A 22,605-nucleotide genomic window follows, 5' to 3' on the forward strand; every position below is an offset into this window, starting at 1 on the left:
GGGCTTAAATAGGGTGGGGCGCTCCCTTTAAAAACGGGAGGTCGCGGCATCCGAATTAAGCACGTAATGAAGCGAGGCCTCTGGAATTGACGTCGCTGTGGGAGCTGAGGCACAGCAGCAGCAGTTTTGCTGACAGGCCATAAGCCCTACACGGGTCCCCTCTTACTATGACAAAACTGAACCTGCAGGCAGGCGCTGGCTCCCCATCTCCCCCGGGCTGCTAGGCCTGCACCCCACGCTTTGCTGCCGCTCGCTTGAGCATCAATGCCCGCCCCAGGGGCTGAGCCGCCGCCCCGCGCCGCCCTTCCCCGCCGGGCGTGCGGAGCAGCCGCTCGGCGACCCGTGGGCTGCAAGGGCGGCGCGCCGCGGGCGGAGGCACGAAAGAGATCTAGGCCTAACCACCGCGCCTCCGCTTCCCGTCTCGCTCCGCTCGCTCACCCAATCACGCGGCGGGGGCGGAGTCAGGTGTCGCGCAGGTGTCGCGCGGGTGCCGCTGGCGGGGGCGGGGTGAGAGGCGGAGCCTAGCGGCCGGAAGTGAGGCCAGCCGAGCCGAGGCGGGCGGGGCTGCGCTGCGCGCGGGAAGCCGGCTGGGTCCGTGTGGAGGCAGGGCAGCCGGGTGAGGTCTGCGCGTCCTCGGGTCGCCCCGTTCCCGGCTCCGGGATTGGCGCTGCCGCCCTGTGCGCGGCGGTCAAGGAGCCGTGGGCCCGCACCGCTGCCTCCGCTCCCCGGCACTGCCTGAGGGCGGCCCTCCGGTGTCCCGTCCCGTTAGTGGGAGTGACCCTCCTGACCCGTCTGGGGAGGGGTGCGGGCTTCCACCATCCTGTCCCGTTGGGGGGGCTCCCAGTCTCTTCGGGGGTGGTGATGCTAAAGCCCCAAGAATTGGCAGGAGGGTCCCAGCGAGTCTGTCTGAACCGGCTCACTCCAGGTTTGAAAGTGACTCGGTTTCAGGTTGCTGCTGCTCTTGTTAACTTGGCCCACCGGGCAGTCTGTTCCACGATCCAGGGAGGTAGTGATGTAATGTCGCCCTCTTTTTTGGGCAAAATTTGGTTATTGATGAAGATATGGCGACTAACAAATATTGTTGTCCAACTTTTTTTTTCTTTCTAGTTTCTCTTGAAGAAAATGGAGTTTTCTCGAGAAAAAAGGTTGAAGGGAAGGCTGGCTGGTGATAGACGAGGTGATCTGTATCCTCACAGCTTGCAGTTCTACCTGCAGCCTCCCACTGAGAATATTTCTTTAGCTGAGTTTGAAAATTTTGCCATTGATAGGCTTAAATGTGAGTAACACCATAAATCTTCATCACCATTTTTTTTGCACATTGGGTAAATGCAGTGAGAGGTGATCTATAGTCAGTGAGTGATAGGATGTTAACAATGTTAAAGTGGGATGGAGACTTACTTTGACATCAGTTACCAGAGCTAGAAGACTCCCATGTAATGCAACTGTTTTAGCATCAGAATAACATGTTTGTCATCTACTCTTTCTATGTGTTTTATGTCTTCACGTCTACTTCTAGTTTACTTTTCAAGCATATATTTCCATTACTAATATTTTGTAATTTCTAGTTGACAAATATAAAAAAAAAAGTACAATTTATTTTGGCAGCCTATTTGTGTGTGCGTAAATGCCCCCAACATTTTGCTTTTTAATTTTATTAATGCTAATTGAGTTTTAAGTACTGCAAAATACTGTAAGTGAAAAACACTTAATGAATTCTGAATAGCTGTTAAATTTGGACATGTTTGTATCACTTATTGTACAAATGTTTATGAACGTTTGTAGAAACAGGTAAAATGCTCTCTTGTTCATGGATGGTTTGTCTTCTTTGCATAAAAGAGAAGATCATACATGCCCCAAACAGTTACAGGCTAAGGATAAAACATGAGTATCGAAAGAATCAGAGGGGAAGGTCCCAGGAAAACAAAGATGATAGTAAATAGTATCACAATATCATAGAATTTTCATAGCTTTTTAAATAAAGTAAGCAAATAGAAAGAATGAGGAGAACTAGTGGCACCTTAGAGACTAACAGATTTGTTTGGGCATAAGCTTTCGTGGGCTAAACCCCACTTCATCAGATGCATGTAGTGGAAAATACAGTAGGAAGATATATAAATACACAGAACATGAAAAAATGGGGGTTGCCATACCAACTCTAATGAGACTAATCAATTAAGGTGGGCTATTATCAGCAGGAGAAAAAAAACTTTTGTAGTGATAATCAGGGTTGCTCATTTCAAACAGTTGACAAGAAGGTGTGAGTAACAGTAGCGGAAAAATTAGCATGGGGAAATAGTTGTAATAGATGTATCTTTTTATACTACAAGTCTTGCTCATGCTGATTTAATTTGTCTCCTCTAATTACTTCAGTGCTCAAAGTAGTTGAGAACCTTGGTGTGAGCTATGTGAAAGGTAGTGATGAGTATAAAAGCAGGCTGGAGCGTGAGATTCGAAAGCTTAAATTTCCATACAAAGTAAGTATATAATTGAAAAAGGTTATGCTTTTCCTTTTTACTATAGATTTTATTTTCCATTTACTGTCGAAAATAGGGATGCACTTGTTGAATACTGCACTCAAAGCCTAAATTCTATAATTTGAACGATTTATATCACTGAATTTTTTTTCTCTGTGCCTATCAACTACATTTTTTTCTTTTTAATTTTCTGTTAATTTATCTTCTGACCTAATTGGGCATGTTGGAAATTTTGCATATTCAAAACTCCTATCAAAGTCAGCTGAAAGAGGTTTGAGTGAGGTCTGCGGGATACTCAGTGAGGTTTGGAGGGCTTAATGTGTGCTTTATTTTTAAAATCACTATCTGCTTCTAGCAGAGTGGAAGTTGAGCCTTTCACAGGATTTATTTTTTTTTTTGTTGTATTGGCATAATTTGCCCCAGCAATACTGTGTTAAACTCTGGGAATAGCGTTTTTCTACGGCTGTCAAACGATTAAAAAAATTAATCGTGATTAATTGCACGATGAAACTATAATAGAATACCATTTATTTAAATATTTTTGAATGTTCTAGATTTTCAAATATATTGATTTCAATTACAACACAGAATACAAAGTGTACAGTGCTCACTTAATATTTTTGATTACAAATATTTGTGCTGTAAAAAATAAAAGAAATAGTATTTTTCAGTTCACTTCATACAAGTACTGGAATGCAATCTCTTTATTCTGAAAGTAGACCTTACAAATGTAGAATTATGTACAAAAAACAGCTGTGTTAAAAAACAAAACAGTGTAAAACTTTAGAACCTACAAGTCCACTCAGTCCTACTTCTTATTCGGCCAGTCGCTAAGACAAACAAGTTTGTTTACATTTGCAGGAGATAATGCTGATCCCTTCTTGTTTACAATGTCACCTGAAAGTGAGAACAGACATTTGCATGGCACTGTTGTAGCCAGCGTTGCAAGATATTTATATGCCAGATGCATTAAAGATTCATATGTCCCTTCAATCGCTGTTACAGAGGACGTGTCATGCTGAGGACGAGTTCTACTCAATAACGGTCCAAAGCAGTGCAGACCGACGCATGTTCACTTTCATCATCTTCGTCAGATGCCACCAACAGAACGTTGATTTTCTTTTTTGATGGTTCTGTAATTTCTGCATCGGAGTGTTGCTCTTTTAAGACTTCTGAAAGCTTGGTCCACACCTCATCCTTCTCAGATTTTGGATGGGACTTCAGATTCTTAACCTTGGTTTGAGTGCTGTAGCTATCTTTAGAAATCTCACATTGTTACCTTCTTTGCATTTTGTCAAATCTGCAGTGAAAGTGTTCTTAAAATGAACAACATGTGCTGGGTCATCATCTGAGACCGCTATAATATGAAATATGTGGCAGAATGCGGGTAAAACAGAGCAGAAGACATACTATTCTCCTCCAAGGAGTTCAGTCAGTTTAATTAATGCATTTTTTTTTAACATGAGTCCTCATCATGGAAGCATGTCCTCTGGAATGGTAGCAGAAGGGTGTAGAGGCATACGAATGTTTAGCATATCTGGCACGTAAATAACTTGCAGTGAGAGCTACAAAAGTGCCATGCGAACGCCTGTTCTCACTTTCAGGTGACATTGTAAATAAGAAGCTGGCAGCATTATCTCCTGTAAATGTAAACAAACTTGTTTGTCTTAGCGATTGGCTGAACAAGAAGTAGGACTGAGTGGACTTGTAGGCTCTAAAGTTATACACTGTTTTGTTTTTGAGTGCAGTTATGTAACAAAAAAAAAATCTACATTTGTAAATTGCACTTTCACGATAAAGAGATTGCATTATGGTACTTGTATGAGGGCAATTGGAAAATATTATTTCTTTTGTTTATCATCTTTACAATGCAAATATTTGTAATAAAAATAATATAAAATGAGCACTGTACATTTTGTATTCTGGGTTGTAAATGAAATCAAATATATCTGAAAATGTAGAAAACATCCAAGAATATAAAATAAATTTAAATTGTTTAACAATAGAATATCAATGTGATTAAAACTGCAATTAATAACCATTACATTTTTTAATCAAGATTAATGTTTTTGAGTTAATTGCATGAGTTAACTGCGATTAATCAACAGCCCTAATGTTTTCTAATAAGTGCAGAAAAAGCACACAAATTGTTTAAGTGTGGGTACTTCCAAATAATTAGCTTTCGTTTGTTTGCACAGATGAGTGCTTTGAAGGAAACTTTGTCCCAAATTATAACCGTTTTAATTCAGAGCAAGTAGTTGGTTAAGAAGTTTCCTTCTACTATGAAGTGTATTCTTAGTTGCCATTTTCAGTGAACAGTAGGGTTTTTTCCATTTGTCTTTTGATAACTCTTGCAGCATTTACCAAGTTTATGTCAAAAGTGTAGAAAGAATTTAATGTACTTTACATGTTTTACAGTGACGTGACAAGAAGGTTGAGGGTCTTGATATTTAATTTGGGATTTATTTCTCAACTTCAGTTTTCTTTTACTGCCATAATTAATATGTATTTTCTCTTATGAAAACTGTAGGCTTTGGTTGAGGATGATTATGATGCAAGGAGGAAAGACCATATCTCTCATTTCATACTGCGCCTTGCTTACTGCCAGTCGTACGTATTTTTTAAGCAAATATATATTTTTAATATTTCAAGCAAATGGTTAAAACTTTGGCACCTAAAGGTGGTAATGTGGTACTAAATATAGAGACAACTTTTCTTTGTTTCAGGTATAAGCCTGTTCTCTATTTAGAAACTTAGTCAGGAAGAGAATTCATATGTGGTGGAACATGACATACAATAAAAAAGCTGGAATATATTTTTATATTTCAAATTAGGCATGAATCAGTTTATTTTGATATTTAAATAATGCACTCCCCACATAGTTTATTTTCAAAGGCACTCAGCATTGATTTAACTTAGTTTCCATTGACATAAATGGGAATAGATTTAGGCTGGTACTGAGCACTTTTGACCCTCAGTAATTGACAAGTCTGTTTAAAAAGATTACCACTGTAGATCACTGCCTTATACATGGTCCCCAATCATCTTTTTAAGCAAAAGCTGGGATTTTAAAGTGCCTTAGTGAATTAGGGGCCCAACTTCCACTGAATTTCAGTTGGAGTTGGTTGCTGAACTCTTTTTTAAGCAGCTTTGAAAATCTCACGATAAGTACATGCATGGGTTTAATACCGCGATTAAAAGGTAGAAAGTTTGCCCTTCTACATGTATGTCTGTGGACAATCAGGAAAAAGTATCCCAGGTTTTGCAGTGGACATGCGAAAAGCAGTCTTGCAGGTAGCCAGATCCTGAAACATGCAGGTTTTTACAAGTCAGTATGATTTCTTGAATTGTACCCAGAAGGTAATAGGAAGCAAATGCAGTCTTTGCAATTCTGTTGTAATATGTTCCTTAGGGTCAATGCCAATAAATCAGATATGTTCCACACATCCTATATCTTCTAAGTTTTCTCCATAATCACCCCAAGTAGAAGTGTTGCGGTAATGGAATCTCATATTCTCAAGGGTATGAGTAACTCCTGTGAGGTCCAGTGGCAGTGGTTGCAGTTATGTAGCTGAACAGATATGGAGGGGTAGGAGAGAGGAGCTTCTGGTTATAAATGGTCAGTTCCTGATAGCAGTCAGGGGTGCAGAGCGACTCCCAGAAAAAACATCATCTTGACAAGAGGCTATGAAACTACCCAGAAATATACATACAACCTGGCCTGACATCTTAGATTGCTTCACTTGACTACCAGATTTGCTTCTGTCTTTCCTTAAGTTTTAACCATGCCTGTATCCCGAACTCTACATTCAGAGCAGAGACTACACTATTTGAGTGTAACTAAGGACACGTCTGCATGGTGTGGTAATGTACACCAGTGGGATGTGAATTCTAATGTGCCCCAATGTATTGTATTCTAACTGGCCCGTGTAGATCCTATTTTAGTGCACACCAGCAAGGTCTTCATGTGTCAGTTTCATGAATTCTAATGTGCAGTCCTATTGGTATGAATCCCGCACTTTGTAAACAAGTCCTTAAAAGCAAAACCTGAATGACACTGTAGCCTAAACTTCATTGCTTTTCCCACTGGCATCACTACATAATGACCGCATGGGGTGACATAATAGCAGCTTGCACAAGAGACTTTTAGGGCAGATGAGTAATTGTCAGTATTGCTGTGTGGGATCTCTGAGACTCAAAAATGGGGACAGCTAAGTGCAATCCTGTCTTCAGTCGTGGTCTGCAGGTCTCATAGTTTCTTAAAATCAGCAAATAAGTAATTTTTAGTGGTCCCTGTGAATTGATACTCCATCTCTAGTTAGTTAAATGTTACTAGTACTTTAAAAATGCATAGATCGCAGGAGATTTTCATTAGTGTAGGATCAGTTGTTTTAATGTGTGTGGACATGTTATACATACACACTTTCTTATTTCATAAACTCCATTAGTGATTCCAACCAGCAATGTACATAATATAGTTCTTTAAAAACAAAGTTCTGACTATCTACTTAAGATGGCAACTTTTTTAAGGGACACTGTTAACTTGTAAATCAGACTCAACATTTCATAAATTGGATGTTTTTTTCTAAAAGATACATTCAGAAAGGTATTTGGGGGAAGTCTGTGGCTTGTGTTCTACCAGAGATCAGAGTAGATGATCACAATGGTCTCTTCTGGTCTTGGAATCTATGAATATGAGGAAAACCTCCTTTACTTACAATTTAAATTTAGGGTTATTAAATAAAAAGCTAGTGAAAACATTTCTCTTGGGTTTTTATGCACTTTACACCATTTTGTATACTGTGAATTTTACTTTCTCTTTAAAATAGTTTCTCCCTTGATGAAAAGCCCCTCATTTTAAAAAAGGCAAAATATGTTAGAAAAAACATGTTGAGAATTTTTTTAAATCTGAAACTGGATGCTTTTTGAAATAAGATGGAAATTGATGATGTCCCTCAAATTTCCAATTTCTTCTTTTTAAAAAGATGTTTGGCATTGTGGGATGCAGTGTTATCTAGTGGATAGAGCATTGGATTCAGGCTTGGGAGACCTGGCTTCTATTCCAAGCTCAGCCACTGACCTTGAGGAAGTCATTTCATCTTCTGTAAAATGGAGATGAGTCTGCGTAAAATGCTTTGAGATCTATTAATGAAAAATGCTATGTAAGATCTAGGTGATGGAATTATTTCAGGAAAAAAACATGCATATTGCAGTGTTCTGTAACTTCATGAGGGTGATGCGCCTTCATGCAGGCTGTTGTAAGCTAAATGCTAAAAGTATGGTATTGCTGTGGAAAAGTTTGTTAGCCAGTTTCCATCCTATGTAAATTCTGTTTATTCCTTTCGGAAGATATAATTTAATGGTTAATAGTGAAAAAGAAAATAGAGAGAAGGTGGGTGAGGCAATATTTTTTATTGGACCAACTTCTGTTGTGGGAAGAGATAAGCTCTCGAGTTTACACAGAGCTGTTTTTCTGTCTTCCCTGCAACAGAAGTTGGTCCAGTAAAAGATATTACCTTACCCACCTTGTCTCTCTAATATCCTGGGACCAACACTGCATGCAAAAAGGAAAAATAAACATCTTAAATTAGAAATCTTTCTTGAATGGAAAGATCCTGAACTGACACACAAACTGTACAGGATGATCTGTTGTTCACCACCAAAATGCAGCCTTGTCTGAGATGAAAGTTGCCATGCACTGATAAATTGACACTACTCAACAGATAAGAACTGGAAGTGAATAGTACAGGAAAACTTTTTGAATTAAATGTCATAAGATGGAGAAGCAAAGCTTGGCACAGATCAGTGATTCTATAGTTGCTGTTTGTTTAGTGCTAAATTTGGAGTCCATGTTACAGAAGAAGGTTGGATCACAAATTTTGTGCAGAATTAATTAGTTTAATTGTCTGTAAGGAGGATGTGTTTATAGCTAAAATACTTGTGGGGGTAGGGAGTGGTGTGTGCTCACTTTTTCTTTAGTGGATCAACAGTGCCACCCAGAGGCAAAAATGTGCATTTTTCATTTTTTTCTTTCTCTGGTTCTTTGCTAAATTATTTGGATTGAATATCACTTTTTTGTATTTGTTCTCTGCTTGGCTTTAGTTGTATATATTTGGAATGAACATAAATTTTATTTGTGAGCACTAATACCACCATCCTCCCTGTCAGACCTGTAGCCTGAGTGTCATCTTTGACTTTCTAGCTCCTTTCCTCTAGTCTGTGCCTAAATCTTGCTGATTCTTCCTGCATAATGTCAAAGATACAGTCTTCCCTCTCTATTCATGCTGCTAAAACTCTCACCCAGGCTCTCATCTCATCTTTTTACTAGTGCAACATGCTCTCTTCTGGCCTTGTATTAATTGAAAACACTGCAGCAACAATTTTTCTAGCTTGCTGTCTTGACCACGTTACCCCTCTTGTATTCCTCCACAGGCTCCCTTTCTTCATTGCATCAAATGAGAATTCACTTTCAAGGCCTTTTATGGTGTATTTCCATGCATCTTTCCTTTTCTATTAAAATGTTGACTCCTGCCTCAATTCTGCCAATGAAGCCATCCTTCATTGCCCACTAGTTAAATTTTCAAACAGGCACCTTTGTGCCTTTATGCTGCTTATCATATGTGGGAGAAGCTCTCTGTAAACATCAACAAAGCCATCTCCATTGTGCTGCTTCAAGTTCTTCCTTAAGTTTCCTTTGCTGGGAGGCAAACAAACTCTCTGCAATGGTTGTGCAGCTGTTGTGCTGAGACCAGTATTGTATCAGTTTTTTGTGATTCCTCATTTGACTGTATCCATGGTTTGTCCTTTGTCTGTCTTATACTCTTAAATATAAGATCTTTGGGAGCAGGGACCATCTTTGTTCTGTTAGTACAGTAGCTAGCACATTGGGATTCTGGTCTTTGGGGTTCCTAGGTACTATCTCAATACAAACAAAAAGTTCTTTTCTTCCATGACTAGCTTCTGACATTTAGCTATGTACTTTGAACCACTGATGACACGCTAGACTTGTAATTGTTTTATACATTTAAGAAACATTTACAAGTAGGCATTATAGAACTTTGAATGGACTAAGTTCTAATGTATGGGTTCAGAACAAATGCTTCTGTTTGTTTCAAATACAGTTTCTGTGGAGTGGGAGGATATTCTAAAAACTTTCCTAATTTGAAAGAGACTGTTCCGTTCTCACTAAGAATCATGTAGGGACTGTGGGTTGAATTATGTAGTATTCCCATGTAAGAAGTATAGTATTCCCAATTTAAGAAAACTTAAATTACTAAACTTCTTTTCCCTCTCTCTCTGCTATTTAGGATTTAAAAGTTAACTCCCCATCTGCATGCTTTGTTCCTCTGTTCCGTTCCTAAACCATCACTGCTTCCTTAAACTGCCTGCAGCTCCCATATTTTCAATTGCATTTTGAACAATCATTGGGCACTCTTTAACACTCGTCATGTTCATTAGTTACATGTTCATGGTTTTTGATTGACATTGGGTTGGTGTTGCTTTTCAAAAGTACATTCAATGTAATTTTATGCAATGGCACTTGTTAATGACTGTTTTTAAAGCAGGTAATAAATTGTCACAGATCCACAGGATCTTTGCTATGCCTCCAAATTTGAAACAGTCTCTAGGAGGAACTCCTAGAGTAGTGATTCTCAATCTTTCCAGACTACTGTACACTTTAGGAGTCTTATCTTGTGTACTTGCAAGTTTCACCTCACTTAAAAACTGTATTTTTATGTCTGATTTTGTAAGCAGTTAGAAGTGTCACAGCACACTATTACTGAAAAATTGCTTACTTTCTCATTTTTACCATATAATTATAAAATAAATCAATTGGAATATAAATATTGTATTTACATTTCAGTGTATATAAAGCAATATAAGTAAGTCATCCGTATGAAATTTTAGTTTGCACTGACTTCGCTAGTGCTTTTTATGTAGCCTGTTCTAAAACTAGGCAAATATCTAGATGAATTGATGTACTCCTGGGAAGACCTCTGAATACCCCCAGGGTTGAGAAGCACTGCCCTAGATATCTCACTGTTCCTCCAGGGTAAGTCGTGTGGCTTACCCACTTCCTTATACTGGGCCTTCAGCACTCCTCCTTCACACCGTGAGCTCTGTTCAGGGAGTCCAAATGAGACAGATTCCTAATGGAGACTTGTATGCTCTTCAGGGATTAATGCACCTCACCAAGCATGTGCAGTGACAGTCACATGGTGTTGTCAAACAGTAGGGTTTATTCATTAACTAGAAATGAATAAGCATAGGAAATCCCTTAGGATAGTATAAAGAACCGAAGGCTGAAGCATAGTCCATTCTGGGTAGCCCAACCAAGTTGTAGACACTGTTTGTTTTTATATAATATATATTTGTGTGTGTGTGTGTATTTGGAGTTTGCGGAGAGTGTCCAATGAGAGAAATCTGAAGAAGTGAGTACATTTCAAAAAGGAGCCTTTAAAATGTTTTCTCTGCAAAAGTTAAATAATTTTTTTAAACAAATTACCTTAGAAATTCATGTCTGAAGAGTTGCATAAGAATGTCCATACTGGTCAGATCAAAGTTCTATCCTGCCCAATATCCTGTCTTCTGACTGTGACCAATGCCAGGTGCCCCAGAGGGAATGAATAGAAGAGGTAATCATCAGTGATCCATCCCCTGTCGCCCATTCCCAGCTTTCTGGCAAACAGAGGCTAGGACACCATCCCTTCCCGTCCTGGCTAATAGCCATTGATGGACCTATCCTCCATGAATGTATCTAGTCCTTTTTTTTTTTTTTTTTTTAACTCTGTTATACTCTTGGCCTTCACAATATCCCCTGGCAAAGAGTTCCACAGGTTGACTGTGCATTGTGTAAAGAAATACTTCCTTTTGTCTGTTTTAAACCTGCTGCCTATTAATTTCATTTGGTGACCCCTTGTTCTTGTGTTATGTGAAGGGGTAAGTAACACTTTCTCCATACCAGTCATGATTTTATAGACCTCTATCATATCCCCCTTTAGTTGTCTCTTTTCCAAGCTGAATAGTCCCATCTTATTAATCTCTCCTCATACGGAAGCTGTTCCATACCCCTAATAATTTTTGTTGCCCTTTTCTGAACCTTTTCCAATTCTTTGTCTTTTTTGAGATGGGGTGACCACATCTGCAGTCAGTATTCAAGATGTGGGGCGTACCATGGACTTATATAGAAGCAATATGATATTTTTACTGTCTTATTATCTATCTTAATGATTCTCAACATTCTGTTCACTTTTTTGACTGCCTCTGCACATTGAGTGGATATTTACATAAAACTATTCACAATGACTCCAAGATCTTTCTTGAGTGGTAACAGCTAATTTAGACCACATCATTTTGTATGAATAGTTGGGATTATGTTTTCCAATGTGCATTACTTTGCATTTATCAACATTAAATTTCATCTGCCATTTTGTTACCCATTTTGAGAGACCCTTTTGTAGCTCCTCCCAGTCTGCTTTGGACTTCACTATCTTGAGTAGTTTTGTATCATCTTCAAATTTTGCCACCTCACTGTTTACCCCTTTTTCCAGATCATTTATGAATATTTTGAATAATACTGGTCCCAGTACAGACCACTGTGGGACACCACTATTTACCTCTCTCCATTCTAAAAACTGGCCATTTATTCCTACTCTTGTTTCCTATCTTTTTAACCAGATACTGATCCATGAGGGGACCTTCCCCCTTAGCTCATGACAGCTTATTTTGCTTAAGAGCCTTTGGTGAGGGACCTTGTCAAAGGCTTTCTGAAAATCTAAGAACACTATATCCACTGGATACCCCTTGTCCACATGCTAATGTTATGCTAAGTTGGAGTCTGAATGGGATCTTTTGACCATTAAAGCAGAGGGATTTTAGTTCTGTAAGTACAAATCTCTCTAATATACGGTTAGTTAATCTTGTTATTTCAAAATCATAGATAACACCCTTTTTCACTGTAAGAATAAAAGACTTATCTTGACACCTGCAGAACATTATTTCTAGAAGGGTGAGACTGAGTGTATCTTGCATTAATAGTATCACGTAGTGCAACCATCAATGTTTAAGACTAAACATAGAGAGATTATTTGTATCTTATTATTATTATTATTATTATTATTTTTAACTGCAGTGAGGATCTCAGACGATGGTTCATTCAACAAGAAATGGACCTTTTTCGATATCGGTTTAATGCGCTAACTGGTGATTTGGTCGAGAAATTCCTGAAATATGTTAATTTGTCATATGGAGCTGTAAGTACACTGTTTTGTAGTTTTTTGGTTGCTCTGCAATGTATCTTACTCTAACATTTTCTAGAACTTTTTCATTGATTAAATGTTCTATTGTAAAAGTTATAAACTCTTACAAAGGAAATGAAAGTTCTCAGAACTTCTGAAACTAGGGAATATGTGCCGTAAAATGACAATTCTTTATGTATTGTATTGTAGTTTTGTGCTTGGCTGGATCACAAATGGAATATCACTTTTAAATCTCATTTGTAACAAGGGCTATAGTACAGTTGTTGGGAGAACATTGTTCACAAAGAACTTTTAGGAGGAAAGCAGATGTATTGTTATACAGCTAGAGCTTTGGAAGGTTGTCTAGAGTCTCCAAATGGGACTTGGGTATATATCTCTCAGTTGTCCTTCAGTGGAGATCTGGCTTATACCAGGCTGTTTCTCTTTCTGTAAATGTACGTCAGAAATGCTGAATCATAGACTGAGGCTATTAAAGAGAAACTGTTGATTTGTATAAATGCATTTTTAGGGACCAAGATGGGAGTATCGATACATTTTTCCGAGCTGACTTGGTCATTTGATCCTAACATAAGGCATATACTGTGAGGCTCTGTACTCTTCAGACTATTGGCTGGAATTGGTGAATATTCTTTGAGAGTACAGAATTTTGTCTCTTCATAACTATTGTTGGTAGAGTGCATTCCAGCCTGCTGCTGAGACAGCAGAGCCAGTTGTTTCTGAAGTGTCTCTTTCTGGAGTATTTAAGGTACAGTCTGTGTGCTCTGGAGACTTGTACAATGTACTACTCAATGAATTCAAAAATTGAGAAGGTTATGAAAAGATTCAAAATGTAACTGTTCCATTAGTTATCTTTTAACTAGTGTGGATATTTATTGCAGCTGTGGAGATGAGTGAGCTACACACCTATATAGAATAGAACTTATGCCATAGCTGGATTCCAGGGATCAGCAACCTTTGGCATGCGGCCCATCAGGGAAATCCACTGGTGGGCCGGGATGGTTTGTTTACCTGCAGTATCCGCAGGTTCGGCCGATTGCAGCTCCCATTGGCCGCGGTTCACTGTTCAAGGCCAATGGGGGCTGCGGGAAGTGGTGTGGGCAGAGGGATGTGCTGGCCGCCGCTTCCTACAGCTCCCATTGGCCTGGAACGGCGAACTGCGGCCAGTGGGATCTGCAATCGGCCGAACCTGCGGACGCTGCAGGTAAACCGGCTTGGCCTGCTAGTGGATTTCCCTGACTGACAGGCCAGGTGCCAAAGATTTCCGATCCCTGATCTATTCCATGATTATGGTTGCAGGAAGAAGGAATTCTGGGATTTAATGTGATCATACATGGTATGTGTATGCTATTATATATTTCACACATCAGTGAGTGCGACTGGTTTACCCTTGTTCAAAGGCCTTGGCAGGCAAATGTCTTGAAACTGTATAAAATATAACAGCCCTGACCTGAGAAGAGGGTCACTCATTCCATCCAAGATCTGGCAGGCATGAAACTATGTCCAGCAGAATTGGTCTCTGTGGGAGAACCTGAAGTACTTTAGACCTATCAGAGACTCCAGGTGGAAGATGGTGACCACCAGGAAAGCTAAATTTGCTTTTAAGCTATTTTAAAATATTTTTAAAATATTTTTTAAATATTTTAAAAAAAAATAAATAAATATTTTTTATAAATAAATTTTATTTTTTATAAATAAATAAAAATATTTTTAAAATAAAAAATGTTTTTTATAATGCTCTTGTTCTGAAGAAACAGTACTTTTCTTTATGAAAGCTAGCTGGTCACTGGTTAATCCTGTTGTTGCCCCTGAGAGAACAGAACTGTGGGTGCTGAGCTGAAGTCAGAGATGCAGAGGTGATCACAGTAAATTGGTTGGGACTACAGCCTGAGACCCTGGTCTAGAGGGAGAGAATCACAGGATTCTGCCTTGAGAAAGGTGACATATGGTGGCCTGAAACCTAAGTGGAGTGCTCTCAAGGAGACCATGAAGGGGTCAGAGATGCAGTTAAATTAGGAACTGTGACAAAACAGTTTATTGTATTTCCTGAGCATTCCACCGTGCCCACCAACCCCCAAAGTGTACTCTTCTGCTTCCCCCGCCTCCAGCATGCCATTGGAAAATGAAAATAAAAAGGGGTATATTTAACCTCTGTGGATTCTGTTATTTCATGGCCATCAAATCCACCTTGCTTTAGAACTGGAATCCAAGCTTGCATTTAGAAAGTTTCTAATGCTTGTGGTGGTGGTGAAAACATTGAAACCGTTAACTCCATAAACCAAAGCATTGTTGTGTTTGAGTCTGCAGAGAGCATAATAAAATAGCTCTATATTGTGAACTGTTCTATTGCCTTAATGAGTTTTTAACTGAAATTTAAAGATGACAATTTGAGTACCAGCCTTGTTACATATTTCACTTGATGACTATTTTAGTAGAAACATCCATTTAATATTTCTATTCCACAATTCTAAACTATTTCCTGTGCAGCCCCAGGTGCCAAAAAACTCCTAGCTTTGCCCCAGACAGTTTCTATAGTGCAACTGTGTTGTCAAAAATCATTGCATATTAAAAAGTGGAAATGTGGGGGCAGTGTAAAATGGAATTTATTATCAGTGTATAACATACAATCCTATTTCATTTAAAAAAATCTACATTTTAAAATTAAGCTTCAGCAGACTATCCATGCTGCCACACCAGAGAGCTGCAGGATCCAGAAGTCTTGCACTGTAACTTAGGTTCAGTATGTCACAGCATACATGGCCCCATTGGATACACAGCAACTTATTCTGAAAAGTTTTCCATGCTCTTACGTAGCTTTATTGTAGAGGAAGATAAAGAATAACTGTCACGGAACTTAAGCACTGTTTATTGGACATCTTAGGTCTTGTCTACACAGGCAGCACATGTAGGGTATATGTAGCTACATATCACAGTGAAAAGCAGACTGCATCCATACTGTGGTGTATAGCGTATGTGTTGAGAGAGCCTCAGGGGGGAAGGCTCAAGCAGCAGTGTAGTGTGTCGCTACTTCTCCCACTACCAGAGCCTTTCCTCTCTGCTGGGGCCTTTCACTGTGGCAAGGAAAGGGTTATGGCAGAAGGGAGGCAGCAGCGCACTACATAGCTAAAAATAGCAATGTAGATGTGGGAGGCGCTGCTTGGGCATGTAGTGAGCCCTGTAGGGTATATACCCGAAGGTTCCGGCATGTCTTTACTCTGCTTGCGGTCTGGGAGCATGTGGAATTCTGTGGGCAAGTTAGTGATAGAAAGATAAGGAGAGGTATCATTTGATTCGTAAAAATCTATGGACTCTTAATTTCAGTGGTGTCCCCCTTTACAGCATGGCAGGTGGACCGATACCTGGGCTCCCAGCTCCAGGTCCTCCGGTTGGTGGAAATATTGATAATTTTGTTGGAAATGGATTCAGTTTGGTATCATTTTACCCACAAACGCAGTGGTAGCAAACATGTTAAACCTAGAACAATTATATAGATTTTTTAAAAAAAAGTGAAGATCAATATTTATTTGGCATGCCTGTGTAACAGTATAAGTAAACATCCAACCCACATGAAGTTAAATTGTGGCTGTTGACTGACAGTACTGTGTTATCAGATCATGCACAGAACAAGAAGGGGCAATTTTAAAGCAACAGGATGAGCTCACTCGCATTACATCCCATTTGCTTATGATGGACCAGAGCTCATTATTATGATAAAAATATGATCGCTGAAGATGTCATGACCCAAAGTATCCACTTGACTGACTTGTAGGAAGCCTTCAAAATCCAAAGTAGTATTCAAGGCTCCATCAATTTATGGTCTCCAGTCAAGAAAAACAGACTGAAGCTGTGCTCTAATGCAAAGAAGAAATTTAGAGTGACGGTGGCAGTGACTAGTACAGAGCTAAATGCATTGTTGTTTTTTGCATGTCTTGTGGTTGTGTCCAGATTTCAGTGTGCTGATGATCTTGTACTTTCCCATAGTCTCACATAGTTCTCCATGGTATCATGTTCAATGCTCTAATGTGCTGGAATAATGCATATGTGCCAGGCAAAAAGTAAGCAAACTAATGCTTGCATGGTCTTCCTAAGTCAGCACCTACTGACAAGCTCTCAACAAACCAGAAACTCTTAAAGCCTGCTGAGATTTGTCTGAACGCTTCATTATGAGGCTACAGAGAAAATACTGGATCTATGACAAAGTCCACCTTGTGTTTGACACCTATGTGGAGGAATCAGTTCGAAATATTACCAGAATCAAGAGACTTCCTTTTATTGCACCTGTTCAATACAAATTCATAGACTCCACAAACATCTCCAAAGTTGCAGTGAAAAAGCTACTGTCTCATACTCATGAAGGGTGAGTTAACTGCGTATCTCGCAGGAAAAACACTCCAGCAGGTGAAGAATCATAGAATATCAGGGTTGGAAGGGACCTCAGGAGGTCATCGAGTCCAACCCCCTGCTCAAAAGCAGGACCCATACCCAATTAAATCATCCCAGCCAGGGCTTTGTCAAGCCTGACCTTAAAAACTTCTAAGGAAGGAGATTCCACCACCTCCCTAGGCAACGCATTCCAGTGTTTCACCACCCTCCTAGTGAAAAAGTTTTTCCTAATATCCAACCTAAACCTCCCCCACTGCAACTTGAGACCATTACTCCTTGTCCAGTCCTTCTTCCACCACTGAGAATAGTCTAGAACCATCCTCTCTGGAACTACCTCTCAGGTAGTTGAAAGCAGCTATCAAATCCCCCCTCATTCTTCCCTTCTGCAGACTAAACAATCCCAGTTCCCTCAGCCTCTCCTCATAAGTCATGTGTTCCAGACCCCTAATCATTTTTGTTGCCCTTCGCTGGACTCTCGCCAATTTATCCACATCCTTCTTGTAGTGTGGGGCCCAAAACTGGACACAGTACTCCAGATGAGGCCTCACCAATGTCGAATAGAGGGGGACGATCACGTCCCTCGATCTGCTCGCTATGCCCCTACTTATACATCCCAAAATGCCATTGGCCTTCTTGGCAACAAGGGCACACTGCTGACTCATATCCAGCTTCTCGTCCACTGTCACCCCTAGGTCCTTTTCCGCAGAACTGCTGCCTAGCCATTCAGTCCCTAGTCTGTAGCTGTGCATTGGGTTCTTCCGTCCTAAATGCAGGACCCTGCACTTATCCTTATTGAACCTCATCAGATTTCTTTTGGCCCAATCCTCCAATTTGTCTAGGTCCTTCTGTATCCTATCCCTCCCCTCCAGCGTATCTCCCACTCCTCCCAGTTTAGTATCATCCGCAAATTTGCTGAGAGTGCAATCCACACCATCCTCCAGATCATTTATGAAGATATTGAAGAAAACCGGCCCCAGGACCGACCCCTGGGGCACTCCACTTGACACCGGCTTCCAACTAGACGTGGAGCCATTGATCACTACCCGTTGAGCCCGACAATCTAGCCAACTTTCTACCCACCTTATAGTGCATTCATCCAGCCCATACTTCCTTAACTTGCTGACAAGAATACTGTGGGAGACCGTGTCAAAAGCTTTGCTAAAGTCAAGATACAATACATCCACTGCTTTCCCTTCATCCACAGAACCAGTAATCTCATCATAGAAGGCGATTAGATTAGTCAGGCATGACCTTCCCTTGGTGAATCCATGCTGACTGTTCCTGATCACTTTCCTCTCATGCAAGTGCTTCAGGATTGATTCTTTGAGGACCTGCTCCATGATTTTTCCGGGGACTGAAGTGAGGCTGACTGGCCTGTAGTTCCCAGGATCCTCCTTCTTCCCTTTTTTAAAGATTGGCACTACATTAGCCTTTTTCCAGTCATCCGGGACTTCCCCCGTTTGCCATGAGTTTTCAAAGATAATGGCCAATGGCTCTGCAATCACAGCCGCCAGTTCCTTTAGCACTCTCGGATGCAACTCATCCGGCCCCATGGACTTGTGCACGTCCAGTTTTTCTAAATAGTCCCTAACCACCTCTTTCTCCACAGAGGGCTGGCCATCTATTCTCCGTGTTGTGATGCCCAGCGCAGCAGTCTGGGAGCTGACCTTGTTCGTGAAGACAGAGGCAAAAAAAGCATTGAGTACATTAGCTTTTTCCACATCCTCTGTCACTAGGTTGCCTCCCTCATTCATTAAGGGGCCCACACTTTCCTTGGCTTTCTTCTTGTTGCCAACATACCTGAAGAAACCCTTCTTGTTACTCTTGACATCTCTCGCTAGCTACAGCTCCAGGTGCGATTTGGCCCTCCTAATTTCATTCCTACATGCCCGAGCAATATTTTAATACTCTTCCCTGGTCATATGTCCAACCTTCCACTTCTTGTAAGCTTCTTTTTATGCTTAAGATCTGCTAGGATTTCACCGTTAAGCCAAGCTGGTCGCCTGCCATACTTACTATTCTTTCGACACATCGGGATGGTTTGTCCCTGTAACCTCAACAGGGATTCCTTGAAATACAGCCAGCTCTCCTGGACTCCTTTCCCCTTCATATTAGTCCCCTAGGGGATCCTACCCATCTGTTCCCTGAGGGAGTCGAAGTCTGCTTTCCTGAAGTCCAGGGTCCGTATCCTGCTGCTTACCTTTCTTCCCTGTGTCAGAATGGCTAGAAGACTTTGATTTTCACATGGTGTAATGAAGCTGTTGGCTTGCATTATTCAGTGGAGTTTCTTCATAGTTCTCATGAAGTGGTTGACAGTAAAATTATCTTGCATCCTTCCATGCCAGAGTAAGAGGTGCTACTACACTATAGATTTTTGCCCAAGACACAGACGTCCTAGTGCTCTCTGCAAGATGCTACCCAAGTCTTCAGCAAGATTCTGGTTTTGTGCCTGCTGCAGGGGAACAAAGCTATTGTATATTCCTATCACTCAGACCAGCCTTCACATTGCCAAGTTTTCTTGCCCTTTCAGGATGTGACATGACTGGAAGATTGGCTGGAAAGACCAAATTATACTGGAAATCATTTGATTCAGCCTCTGAAGACCAATGTTCCCTCTAATTTTTTTCCATCCATGTGTGGAATAAATTTTGTTATGTGCACCAAGGTATGTGCAGATGTGCGCCATTAATAGAAACAAAAAACCTAGATATAATATATATATGTATTTTTAAAAAGTTACCAGAGGGATAATTACTCCAGCCAGGACAGGTTAGGCATTTTAGAACTCATATTTAAATTTAATTCTTTGATTAGTAAGAGAAATAAAAACAATGAAATGCATAGACCAGTCAAAACACTAAAATAACACACTTTGAAAGAATACAATTACAGAGAATATATGTGTGTTGCAGGAAATACTAAGAGGTAATAACAATACAAGTATGTGTTGGGAGGTGAGAGTGAAAGAGACTGTGTGTGCATGTGTGTGAGAGAGACAGACTGTGAGTTGGCTGCTGGGGAAATCTCAGAAACAGTGTGCTGTCTCTTTAAGAAAGGCACTCAGTCACTGTTCACCACAGCAGCTCTGAGTCCTGAGCCAGGCTGTGACACCCCCCCCCCCGCTCTGCAGAGATGGGGTACAGGGGCAAAGCAAGGGGGACACCCTGAAATTAGCACCCTCCTTCTCCCCTTCTCCCCCCCCACCCCCCGCACAGCCAATAGGAGGGTCCTGGGAGCAGCTGCAGGGTGCAGCAATGTGCGGGGAGGTGCACCTGAACACATGCTTCCATCTGTGTGTGCTCCGTTAATCAGCTAGGTGGCATTTGGATTTCTCCTGGGTGGCCACGCAAATGTGCAGGTTACAGAGAGCACAGCTGAAGACTCTTCTTGCTCTGAAGGTTCTTGAAACGGTTGAGACAGTCATTGAGGTCATAAATGCACTGGTTGCATTCATATGCTGAGCTTACAATTTAAAGGCCAACATTATGACACTTGCAGAGTTATGTTAGTGGACGCTTTTCCAAGAAGCAGGCAAATGGAGAAAAATTGCCACCAACAAGGGGTGGTGCATTTATACCTACTACCAAGAGGGCAAATTATCACACAATGGAATGTCTCTCAATGATTGAGTACATCCAGAACTTCCCTCTCCTTGGTCATGGATGGGTCTTGGAGGATGGACTGATCACACCTGTGTTTTGTGAAATACCACGTGGTCCCAAATCAATCCTTCAGCTGAACAAATGCCCAGCACCTTGCAATTGTTTGTTCAGCATCCTGCCTCTTATGGAAATGTGCAAAAGTGGTGTGAATGAGAAGCAGTGTGACAGCATGTCTAGCAGTGGTGCGCTAGATGAAGACAACAGCTGATGATGACTTGGACTGAAAACATTTATTCATCATACATGTCAAGGCTGACTTCCCTAGGATTACCAACGATTAATGTCCTCTTTAAGTGAGCAGTGCATCCCTGTATTAAAGTATAATGTATAAAAGCATGGATTTTTAGATCTTTAATTGAATACGTATCTGCATAATGGTTGTAGGTTTATCATGTTTGATACCAATGTGTTTGTGGGAGAAAGGACTTTTGAATGATATCCATCTTGATTCCATTTCCAGTGAAACTGTATTATCAAAACCCCGCCCCCAGTGTAGACCAGGCGTAAGTAACCCTTATAAACCTTTTTTCTCAGCTTTAACTCCATGGGTTCCATCATCCTTTATATTTTTCAGAGGGCTGAGCCAGTCTTCTGAATTTGTAACTGGCAATCTGATACTTTTTTTTTTTAATCATCATTGTACCATGAATAAATATATCTATTTGGGCATATGTTACTACCTTCCTGTGTCTTTATGAAAACTTGCATCATAAATCACCTTCCCTGTTTCTGGCCTCACAAATGCTGATGTCAGGATATGTAACATCCAAACATGTGGGAGTGCAGTTAAGAATATTCTGTTCTTTTATAGATAGGACCCTACCAAATTTGCGGTCCATTGTGGTCAATTTCATGGTCATAGCATTTTAAAAATAAAAAATTTAATGTTTCAGCTATTTAAATCTGAAATTTCATGGTGGTGTAATTGTCGGGGTCCTCACCCAAAAGAAGTTTGAGGAGGGGTGTCACAAGGTTATTGTAGAAGGGGTTGCAGTACTGCTACTCTTACTTCTGTCCTGCTGCTGCGGTGGTGTTGCCTTCAGTGCTGGGCAGCTGGAGAGCGGTGGCTGCTGCTGGCTGGGAGCCCAGCTCAGAAGGCAGAGCCACCGCCAGCAGCAACGCAGAAATAAGGAGGGCATGGTATGGTATTGCCACCCTTACTTCTGCGCTGCTGCCTGCAGAGCTGGGCCCTCAGTCAGCAGCCGCCACGCTCTGGCTGTCCAGCTCTGAAGGCAGCAGCGCAGAAATAAGAATGGCCTGGTATGGTATTGCCACCCTTACTTCTGTGCCACTGCTGGTGGAGCGCTGCCTTCAGAGCTGGGTGCCTGGCCATCAGCCGCTGCTCTTTAGCCACCCAGCTCTGAAGGCAGTGCAGAAGTAAGGGTGGCAATACCGTGCCCCCCCCCCCCACACAAATAACCTTGCAACCTCCCTACAACTCCCTTTTGGGTTAGGGCCCCCAATTTGAGAAACACTGGTCTCCCCTGTGAAATCTGTATAGCATAGGGTAAAAGCACACAAAAGATTTCAGAGTGTGGGAGACCAGGTTTCAGGGTCCATGACATGGTTTTTTATGGCCGTGAATTTGGTAGGACTCTATTTATAGTTATACACACCAGTGCTTCCCAGTAGAGTTGAAGTCCAGATAATTGAAGACATTTTCACAAGTTCCCTCTTTAGTCAAAGTTAGTATGGGGGGATGTTATCCATTTATACTATTTGAGCCAGACCACCCAACATAAATTCTTCCCAGTGAAAACTCTCTTCTCTTTTCCTCTCTCCCCCCCCCCCCCCCCCCAGCCCCTTTCAGTATTCCCTCCTTAATGCTAC

The 22,605-nt window shown here is 41.0% G+C and overlaps 1 protein-coding gene across 6 annotated transcripts in view; it reads left to right on the plus strand.

Moving 5' to 3' along the window:
• The first annotated feature begins 552 nt into the window (after positions 1-552).
• PRIM2 (DNA primase subunit 2) overlaps positions 553-22,605 on the plus strand; it is a 310,312-nt gene continuing 288,259 nt past the window's right edge. For 4 of the 6 annotated variants that reach the window (XM_077812653.1, XM_077812657.1, XM_077812658.1 and 1 more), the window contains exons 1-5: positions 553-616; positions 1,108-1,276; positions 2,371-2,474; positions 5,005-5,084; positions 12,607-12,727. In XM_077812653.1, the coding sequence (XP_077668779.1) occupies positions 1,123-1,276; positions 2,371-2,474; positions 5,005-5,084; positions 12,607-12,727 (459 nt within the window). In that variant the 5' untranslated portion in view covers positions 553-616; positions 1,108-1,122. Of the gene's footprint in view, positions 617-688; positions 765-882; positions 1,007-1,107; positions 1,277-2,370; positions 2,475-5,004; positions 5,085-12,606; positions 12,728-22,605 lie in introns of those variants that run through there. The other 2 variants (XM_077812656.1, XM_077812654.1) reach the window with 2 other exon arrangements.

Source organism: Eretmochelys imbricata, chromosome 3, assembly GCF_965152235.1.
Source record: "Eretmochelys imbricata isolate rEreImb1 chromosome 3, rEreImb1.hap1, whole genome shotgun sequence".
NCBI lineage: Eukaryota > Metazoa > Chordata > Testudines > Cheloniidae > Eretmochelys > Eretmochelys imbricata.